Below are 11,241 nucleotides of genomic sequence, written 5' to 3'. Positions count from 1 at the left end.
TTTTTTTTTTTTTTTTTTTTTTTGTTGGGATGATGTCTCACTTTGTTGCCCAGTCTAGTCTTGAACTCCTGGGCTCAGTGAATCTCCTGCCTTGATCTTCCAAAGTGTTGGGATTACAAGCATGAGCCACCACACCAGGCTCTTGACCCTAATTTTAATATGTGGTAAACTTTAGAAATTAAGTACTACATAGCAATAATTATTTTAACCTGGGATTTTCGGACCCTCTCTATTCATAAGTGGGTTTTACATTTACAAGACTACGCACAAGTGCAAACGGAAATATTATTTGTCATTCTGATTATATTTTCTTCTCATAAGAACAAATCTTATAAAATAAAAGCCATGCTTTATCTGCTAAATTCTTGGATAGTTTTGGATACACACATATGGAAGGTTGTGGGGCCTTGAACTGCTCTTTATAGTAGGGAAATAACTATGGAATCTGTAAGTTAAAAGGGGTGAAGACATAATGAAAGTCAAAATAAGAAAGGACCCAGGGAAATAATATGAGTATGGGCTCTGTGAAGGATAATAAAGGGTCAGTAAGAAGGGATACAATGGCCAGGCACATGGGCTTTTAGACTTTGTTACCTTAAATTGTTTGTTTTACAATGTGCTGTGTAACCTCCCAATCTAAACTACAAATCTTCAGTAAAAGTTCAGCAATATGCAACGGTTTTATATGTATGTTTATTTGAAGATTAGAAACCAAGGAGAGAGTTTTAGTCTTGAGTTGGGGTCAATGCCAGGGAAGTGATAAAAGACATAATTGTAAGATAAAAGGAATGGAAGAAAACAGAAGTGATTATGAAATGTAATCATTGCACTCCACACTGTTCCTTCTTCCCTCTTACAAAAAGGCATGGGGAAAATTTTCAATTTCCACAGACATAAATTGAAATAGTTGGGAGAAGTTCTGCTTCTGCCTACAATGTATGAAGTTAGAAAGAATGTTGCCTCTACCTTGACAAAAAGGACAAGCCAGAGAAATTACAAAATCATATATTTTTTTCTGAGTCCACCTGAGAACTGAGGCAATAGGGCCAACAAGTGTGTCTGAACCTTGGGCAAAGACAGTCTCCTTCAAGGAGAGGTGGTACCAGAACACCTCCCTTGTGGCAGATAATGAGAAAGAAAGATGCTGAGCACTTTATTAATGGGCAGAAATAATTGACCAAATATCATTAATGAATTGCTTAAGGCCAAGTATGGGATAGAAGGAGAATGCAGAGCCCCATGGAGATCCAGACACAGGGATCTCAGGTCCGCACACAGATTGATCTCCATGGGCCTCCGTGGATGCCGACAACCACAGTGGGGCACAGAGAGGGAGTTTCAAGATGGCCTCCCTCAGTGCAGGGGGCCTGAAGAAGGGGAGAGTTGCTGCTTTGCAAAAAATTATAACATCTACCGAACTCTTTCCCCAAGGAACACAAGCCTTAAGCTGCCAAGGGAGCTATAGCAAATTTTCCCCCCAGAACCCAAATCAAAATTTATTACAGCTGAAGAAAAGGAAAACAAAACAAAGCAAATCAAAACAAAAATAGCCTTCTACTCCTGGAGGAGAGGTGGGAAACTGTCCTGAACCCAGACCATTCGGGATCTCCTACCAATGGAGAGGAAAATGAACACTGAGAAATACTCAGCCAATGACCCATGGACAGGGCTTCCCTAAGACTGAGGTTAAATCAGGATAATAGAAAGTGCTCTGGGCCCCATAACTAGGCTAGAAGGCACTGAGGAGCAAACAACAGGCCACTATTGAAGAAGGGGTGAGAATGTGAAGGGAGGTGCTGGCTCTCAAAGCCTAAAGTTGAGAATGGGACAGAAATAAGGGGAAAAGCTCTCCAACAATGCAGGACCCATCCTATGCACAAAGTAACACTAGATGAATATGCAGTTGATAGTTCACTGCAGGTAGCAGTAGCAACAGCAAAACCAGCTCAATTTCTGACCAGATTAATCGACTTCCACATGTTAATGACCTAGCAAAAGAAGAAGTGCACCATTTCAGGCATAAATACTATTTTCTTAGACTCTACTATGCATACTGTCTACCATCCAATAAAACATTAAAGAACATACAAAAGAGCATGAAAAGACAACCCACTGTTGGAGAGAAAAGAGCTGACAAAACTAAACTCATAGATGACCCACATGCTGAAATTGTCTGACGGGAAATTTAAATTAGTTATCAATAATATGTTGAAGGCTCTAATGGAAAAGATGGATGTGGTTTGCAGAATTCTAAGATGGCCCCCAAGGATTCCTGTTCCTGGACACTAACACACTGTGGAATGACTTCCCTTTCAATGTGGGCAGCACTGTGAGTATGATGAATTTCATTAGTATATTTAGGTTATGATACAGCACAAAGATAAAGGGAGCTTACAGCTTTTCAGATGCAATTAAGGTACCCAAATCAGAGGATTCCGAGTTGAATAACAGTGAACTTACCGTAGGTAGACCTAATTTAATCTTTTAAAACAAGTCTAGTAATTTGAAGCGGCAGCATTTCTCCTGGTGGCCCAAAGAAGAAACCTGACATGTTGTGAAAGGGTCCAAGAGAGCACTGTGTGGTAAGAAATTGTCAGGGGCCCCAGTAACTGAGATGGCCCCAGCAGACAGCCAGCAAGAATTTGAGGACTTCAATCCTGCAACTGCATGAACTAAATTCTGCTAACAATAACAAGCTGAGATCGCCAGGCCCGATTTCCTCATTCTGAGATCCTGAGCAGAGAACCCAGTTATGCTGTACCCAGATTCCTGCCTACAAAAATTGTGAGATTGTTAATGAGTATTGTTCTAAGGTGCTAGGTTTGTGGTAACTTGTTATGTAGTAATAAAAAAAAATGAATATATTGAAAAACAAGCTTGAAAAGATGAGGGAATTTCAGCAGAGAGGTGGAAACTATAAAAGAGAGTGGATGAAAATAGCAGAGTACATATATAGTAGACACACAGAATACCATTGATGAGTACATCAGTAAGCTAGACATGGGTGAGGAAAGAATCCTGTTGGCCCAAAAAATATTAGCCAAATGGAAACACAAAGAGTTAAGAGTGAAAACCACATAGGGGAAGGTCCAAAGCTGTGGAAAAACCACAAGATCTAATATTCATATAATAGAAATACAACAAAGAGAAGAGAGATAAGAAGGCAGAAGAAATATTTGAAGAGATCATGGTCAATAATTTTCAAAAATAGTATAAAACAGCAAATCACAGATCCAAGAAGTTCATAGAATCCAACACTATAAATACCACACACACACACACTGATGAGGGTATGCTAAAGGGACACATAGACCAGCTGAAATATTGCCCAATGGACAAAAGTGAAACAATTTGAGCAACAAAATAAAGTAGTGTTAGGTTGTAACTCAAAGTACGAAATAAATATCCACTGATATAAATAAATTATTAAATACATGTTAATGGAAGAAAAGAGATAAATCTCTTGCGTAGAAAAATTTCAAGCAATTTATGTAGATGCTCCATTGTCAAGGAGGAAGAGCATAATTTACACTTCTTAAGTGTGAGCTGTGCATAGTAACTTTCTTTCAAAGAATATATTACTGTAAAGAAGCATACACTTTCCATATGACCCAGTACTTCTACTTCTTCGTTATTTACCAAAGAAAAATGAAATTTTATAATTGCACATACAACTATACACAAATGTTTAAAGCCATTGTATTTACAATAGCCAAAAACTACAAGCAGATTAAATGTCCCTCAACTGGTGAATTAGTAACCATTGGCCTAGAGGGGCCTTCCTTACAGCTTTTTCCTATGGGGTCTCTTTATCCTAGTAATAGGGCTGAGGTGTCTCAGAATGAGTCAGCAAAAAAAAAAAAAAAAAAAAAAATGTGTTGCAATTCACGATTTGTTTTTTTAAAAGGGTTGTATACCTCATTCTAATTTAGACAAATTAAGCATTTTAATATATTTTACTGAAACACTCCACTTTCTATGCCAAACCATGGACAACAAATTATAGCTTAAAAGACTTTTCATTATACAACTTCACAGAGCAGTGATTTAAAGTAGTGCGATTTGGTTTATAGTGATTGATTTTCATATTCTTTGTACATTGCTTCATAAATTTTGTGGTTAGAGACCAAGTTTTGAAACTTATTTCAATATTAAATGCCATTTACATCGAAAATCGAAAATTCAGAGCTGTGGTTTGTTGTTATTACTTTTTCCCGTGGATTTTTGTTATGAGTCTACTTGGTGAATCTTTGTGCTTTGTACTCCCTTAATATCAGGTGACTACAAGAGTCCGGCAGAGATCTGTGCTGAAAGGTTCTTTGCACTCACATTATTGGCTTGATTCAAAAACTATATCAAACCTTACCATGTTGACAAAATTGACCATTCCCCAAATTCGGTTCCTTAGTTTATTGTGAGGATGACTATTCCTGCGATACTGGAAATATAAATATCATATTAATATTCATTAACAATAGGAGTTACATAAAAGCTCAACAAAATACTTCATTCATCATCAGCTATTACAAAGAAAAAAAAATCATTGGTCTAATGAAGAAAGAGAACTCCTTTCATTCAGCTAAACACCAGACAACTTAAATAAGTTTTTGATATGAAATAATTAAATACAGCTCTCCTAAAGACATGCTTAGGTTTAGTATTACTTCAAGTTTTTCTTTCTAACTTTGTTTCCTTTACACATTACATTATACTACATTACATTAATTTATTAAACCAACTGATTAGTGTTCTTTAGAGTCCATTTTTTATCATATAGATGAAACAAACCTATTAAAGCTACAAAGCACTCAATATATGGCAAAGAACAGCAACTTTATTAACCCTTCTGTGTCCTTGGTGTTCACAAAGTAAAGAATATGTAATAAAAAAAACCCCACTGGAGCCGGAGATATGTTGAACAGGGACAGGAAAGTGTAGCTACCCCTTCCCTCCAGGAAACAGCTATGAGGGCAAACCAGACTTTCATGTCCCGTCTATTCTGACTTTTGTTCTCTCCTTTTAACTGCATTCCCTTTTTGTACCATTGGGATCTTGTATCAATTATCAATTTAGACTTGATCAAATGTACTTAATAATAACATAAGGTGTACTGTAGGGATAAATGTAAATGGTCAAACTTCTTTCATAATAAAAATAAGAAATTAACTTGTCTTTCCTGAATCTTACAAGTATCTACTTGTTACCATCCCATTGCTCTCCTGTTACGTTAAATATCAAAATACTGCTAAGATATAGCATTCTTCAATTTTCATCTCCCACCTACTCAACCTACTATACTCTGATTATAGCTGCCACTATTCCATTGAAATTATTTTTTAAAACCCACAAATATTCTCTTATCAAATAAATTGTGAATATATTTTCCTTTTTGGTCATCTTGTCCACATTTAATGTTGACCATTTTCAATTTCAATAAATTTCTTAACTTCTTGGTTTCTATTACCCCATACACTCCTGCTATTTTATTGTGTGTTCCCATTATCCTTTTAAATACTGGATGACAAATATGTTTCCCAACAGGATTTCCATTGATTGCTTGATAGATAAGAATTACCCAAAAGTCATTGCTTAAAATTCACTGTGGAGAGAGATTCTGAGGCTATTTTAGGGATTAGCTACTTTATCAATCAGTGATTTTCAACCAGAGGAGAGGGAGGAGGAATGGTTAGGTATGAGCTTTGCACTTTTATTGCCAAATCTTTATTTAGTAGTTGGTGTTCCCCAGGATTCAGACATTTGTGTTCTGCTCTTCTTTTTCAACTTGCTAGCTGTCAGTGTATCATCCATATCCTCACTTAACTTCCCTGCTGAGAATTCCACACTATCTTCAAGATATGTAAACTTCTCAACATGTTTCCAAAGACTGCCTTTGGTTTCCTTATTTTATTTGATTGGAATGCTCACATTTTCTACCCTTCTCTTGCTTTCTTGCCCTTTTTATTGTTGTTGTTCCTCCAGACAAGGTCTTGCTCTATCATCCAGGCTGGAGTGCATTGGCGTGAACATGACTCATTGCAGCCTTGACCTCCTGGGCTCATTTGATCCTCCTGTCTCAGCTTCCCGTGTAGTTAGATTCACAGGTACACACCACCACACCCAGCTATTTTTTTTCCTTCTTTTTTTTTGTAGTGATGGGGTCTCGCTCTGTTGCCCAGGCTGGTCTCAAACTCCTGGTCTCAAACAATCCTCCCACTTTGGCTTCCCAAAGTGCTGGGATTACAGGTGTGAGCCACCGCACCTGACCTCTGCTGCTCTTTTTGTTTGGCTATCATATATATCATTAATACTCAGAACCTAGCATACTGAACGCACATTAACTATTTGTCAAATGAAAATGGATGATTTACCATAGGAACTTACGTAAATAAAGAAACCCTTAAATATTTTAAGACGGTATTAAAGCAGCACGTGCAAGAGCTATACACATAAAGCCCAGTTTAATGCAACTAAAATAACACCAAGCAACCCTTCTCCTAGTATCTGAGTAAAAATTTTAATAACCTGTTCTTAGTCTTTGATAACATGTATATTATTATTAAGAGCATAGTGTCTCTTAGCACTCTTTTTAAAATTTCTCAGCAACATGATAGTGTAGGCCTATCTGTTTAGTGCTTAGAACGTACCATTTCAATTTAAAATTTTTTTCATATGTTAACTACAGTATCCTCTATTTTTAATGTGTAAAAATGTTATATCTTTTCAATTAAAATGGGTCTTACCTTTTTTTTCTTATTACATTGGCTGGGAATTTCAGTAAAAATGCTAAAAATATCTGGTGACAATGAGCATATGTACCTTATTCCCAATTTTGGAGGAAAACTGCCAGCATTTTATTAATAAGTTTAATGTTTATACTAAACAGGAGTTTGGTAAATATACTTTATTTTCTTCCATTTTTTATATCCTAAGAGTTTTATTATGAATGAGTGTTGAATTATATGTGTGTATACATACACAAATGCCTACCATATATATATATATATATATATATATATTTGAGATTATCAATTTAAAAATATCTATTCATGTCAAAGCAAAGCAATATTCACATCACTGGAGGAAACCATCACTCTCATGTAAACTGTTTATGGATATATCTTGGCTTGGGTTTGCAAATATTTCTTGGACATTTGAAGTTGCATTTATAAGTGAAATTAGCTTATAATTTTACTTTCTCATAAGATCACGTCTAGATTTGTTACCAATATTATCAGTTGTCATAGATTGTTATTGTAATGACTCAAGGAATCACTCTTACAGGTATCTGTATCTTTTTATAAGTTTCCTCCAATGTTGATTCTAGGCTTGGACATATGACTTACTTTGGGTGAGACATGTAAACATGTACAAACAGAAGCTTGAAAGGCTCTTGCACCTTGAGGCCTCTCCTCTCTTTTGATGCTTTGATGCCCAGCTATGATGCAAGAAAGCACAACCAGCTAGGCTACTGGAGAGACATGGCCAGCTGAAACCCAATACCACGTCCCAGGCAAATGACCGTGGCCATCTTAGACTAGCCAGTCAGTGGAGTCAATAGATTATTGCAGCTGCATGAGTCATTGATTACCCACCAGGTTTTGATTAGTTTATGACACAGTGGTAGATAAATAATACAAAGATTAGAATAACCATACAAAATGTGGGATTTTTTCCTCTTTTCCTATTCTTTGGAATAGTTTGTAAAAGGTAAGGTTATTTATTACAACAAACTTTGGTAAAACTTGTCACCAAACTAGTCTGAGCCTGGTGTCTTTGTTTGTTGATAGGTTGTGGCCTACTTATGTAATTTTTCAAATTTGTTGTAAATATTTTTGGGATTTCCTTTTTATTGTTGAGTCAGCTTGATAACATTTAACTACATACTTCTGTTTATACATTTATTGGTACATAGTTCTTCATATATTTTTAATGATGTGTAACCTTAATCTTATTTATAATTATGTTTTATTTTCTAACTTTACATATGTTTTTATATTTTTTTAATCGGCATTGTCAGAAGCTTGTCTATTTCATTAATGTTTTCAGAGAACTAGTACTTGGCTCTGTTGAACTACTCCACTGGACATTTTTTTGTCTTTTGTTTCGCCTTGTGGTTTTATTGATTTTTCTCATTGTTAAATTACTTTCCTCTTTCTATCTTCTTTGGATTTATACTGTTTTGTTTTCAAATCTCTCTAGTTGGACTCTTAGTCTCTTTATTTTCTTTCTTTTTTCCTAATAAAACTGTTTAAATTGACAAGTGTCTAAATACTGGTATGCTACCTGTATCGAGTAAATTTTACTTTAGTGTTTTTTGTTTTCAGTCAGTTATAAATAGTCCATAATTTCAGATTTAATTTTTTAGACAATTAATATTTGGAAATATATTTTGCTTTAAGTTTCCCAACCAATGGTCTTTTAATGGTCTAATTAAACAATTTTTGTTATAACTTCTAATTTGGTTGTATTAAAAAAGAGAAAAGTGATCTTATGATATCTCTTTGTTATTTCTATTTATTTTCTTTGTGGCCAGATACCCTGTTAATTTTTTCAAATATGTTGTTTGTACATGAAAAATATACATATTCTTTTTGAAAAAAATGCAAGGTAGTATATCAATTGGTTAGATCCAACTTACATTTATGTAGTTCAAATCTTATCAATTTTTGCTGAAGCTATTCCTCTTGACTTAAAATTTTCTGATAGAGAAGAGTTAAAAAATACCCTGCTTTCTCTGGCAAACCTGTTACATTTTTGTTATCTTTTTATACTTTGTTGTTAGCTGTTTTCATATTTTATGTCCTTCTGGTGCTCTTTTTCTAATTAATTTTCCAATTTATCTCAAATAACTTTTTAAATCATAAATTATCATTTACATACTATTAAAATAATAAGATATCTTTTTGGGGGGAAAGAACTACTTTATCTTATTATTTAATGAGATTTTTTAAGTTTCTGAGAAGTTTAGCTATATTTCTTATAAATGTCATAATATCCTTTTTTTATATACCGTTTGAGAGTTTCTAACTTTTTTTGTTGTTGTTGTTTTGTTTTGTTTTTTGGGAGATGGAGGGAGTCTCGCTCTGTCACCCAGGCTGGAGTGCAGTGGCATGATCTCGGCTCACTGCAACCATCACCTCCCGGATTCAAGCAATTCTTCTGCCTCAACCTCCTGAGAACCTGGGATTACAGGCACGTGCCACCTCACCCAGCTAATTTTCATATTTTTAGTAGAGATGGGGTTTCACTGTGTTGGTCAGGCTGGTCTTGAACTCCTGACCTCAGAGGATCCACCCGCCTTGGCCTCCCAAAGTGCTGGGATTACAGGCATGAGCCACCACGCCTGGTCAAGACTTTCTAACCTCTAACAGGCAGATGTAATTGTTACATTTACTCTAATTTCTGACACATTTGGAATTACTTTCACATATTATTTTGTTTTTGTATTTACAATTCTATATGTATGTATGTATATATGTAATATAGTCATACGTTGCTTAACAATGGGAATATATTCTGAGAAATGCATTCTTAGGTGATTTCATCATTGTGCAAACGTCATAAAGCATACTTACACAAACCTAGATGTTATAACCTACTGTACATGTATACCATATGGTATAGCCTACTGCTCCTAGGCTGCAAACCTATAGAGTAGGTTACTATACTGAATATTGTAGGCAATTGTAACATAATGCTTTTTGTATATGTAAACTTAGAAAAAGTACCAAAAAAAATGTTATAAATGTTAAAAAATAAAAAATAAAAAAGTGGCATGCCTCCTAGGGAACTAACTATGAATGGAGCTCACAGGACTGAAGGTTTCTCTGAGTGAATCAATGAATGAATCAGTGAGTGAATGTAAAGGCCTAGGACATTACTGTACCTCACGGTGAACTTTATAAACACTGTACACTTGGCTCCACTGTATTTATACAATTTTTAATAATAAATTTTTAATAATTTATTTTAAATAATATTTTAATAAATTATTTTAAATTTTTAATAATAATTTAATAAATATAAAATAATAAATAAATAATAAATATAAAATAAATATAAAATATAAAAATATAAAATATAAAAATATAATAAAATTAATAATTCAATAATAAATTAAGCTTGGCTTACTGTAACTTTTTTACTTTATAAACTAAAAATTTTTGAACTTTTGACTTTTTAGACAATGGTTTAAAATACAAACACATTGTACAGCTGTACAAAAATATTTTTTCTTTATATCTATATCCTGTAATCTTTTTTCTAATTTTTATTTTTTACTTTTTAAATTTTTGTTAAAAACTAAGACAAAAACCACACATATTAGCCTAAACCTACACAAAATCAGGATCACAAATATCATTGTTTTCCACCTCCATAACTTGTCCCCCCAGAAGGTCTTTAGGGGCAATTACATACATATAGCTGCCATCTCCTATGATAACAATGCCTTCTCCTGGAATACCTCCTGAAGGACCCACCTGAGGCTGTTTTACAGTTAACTTTTTAAATATATCAATAAGAATACACTATAAAATAACAATAAAAAGTATAACATAGTGAATACATAAACCAGCAACATAGTTGTTTTTTATTATCAAGTATTGTGTACTGTTTTTTTTTTTTTTTTTTTTTTTGAGACGGAGTCTCGCTCTGTCGTCCAGGCCGGAGTGCAGTGGCGCGATCTCAGCTCACTGCAAGCTCCGCCTCCCGGGTTTACGCCATTCTCCTGCCTCAGCCTCCCGAGTAGCTGGGACTACAGGCGCCCGCCACCTCGCCTGGCTAGTTTTTTGTTTTTTGTTTTTGTTTTTTTTTTTTTTGTATTTTTTAGTAGAGACGGGGTTTCACCGGGTTAGCCAGGATGGTCTCGATCTCCTGACCTCGTGATCCGCCCGTCTCGGCCTCCCAAAGTGCTGGGATTACAGGCTTGAGCCACCGCGCCCGGCCAACTGTACATAATTGTATGTGCTATACTTTCATATAACTGGCAATGTGGTAGGTTTGTTTACACCAGCATCAGCACAGACACATGAGTGAAACATTGTGCTATAATTTTATGATGGCTACGATGTCACTAGTGTAGGAATTTTTCATTATCATCTAATGGGACCACTTTCATATATGTGGTCTATTGACCAAAACATTGTTATGCAGTGCATGACTGTTGGCATATGTGTGCATGTGTGTATTGTCTTTGAAGCTTTCTGTTGGATTGGTCTTTTTTTTTTTTTTTTTTTTTTT

General features: G+C 34.9%; 1 protein-coding gene across 1 annotated transcript in view; it reads right to left on the bottom strand.

Moving 5' to 3' along the window:
- The window catches only part of ADAM7 (ADAM metallopeptidase domain 7), a 69,874-nt gene that overhangs the window by 33,577 nt on the left and 25,056 nt on the right, over positions 1-11,241 (bottom strand). The window contains exon 8 of the mRNA XM_025394317.1: positions 4,367-4,438. Coding sequence (XP_025250102.1) covers positions 4,367-4,438 — 72 coding nt within the window. The remainder of the gene's footprint in view (positions 1-4,366; positions 4,439-11,241) is intronic.

The sequence above is a fragment of the Theropithecus gelada genome, chromosome 8 (assembly GCF_003255815.1).
Source record: "Theropithecus gelada isolate Dixy chromosome 8, Tgel_1.0, whole genome shotgun sequence".
Lineage (NCBI taxonomy): Eukaryota > Metazoa > Chordata > Mammalia > Primates > Cercopithecidae > Theropithecus > Theropithecus gelada.
Note: the sequence above shows the minus strand (reverse complement) of the source record. Positions and strands in the feature narration are given on the sequence as shown.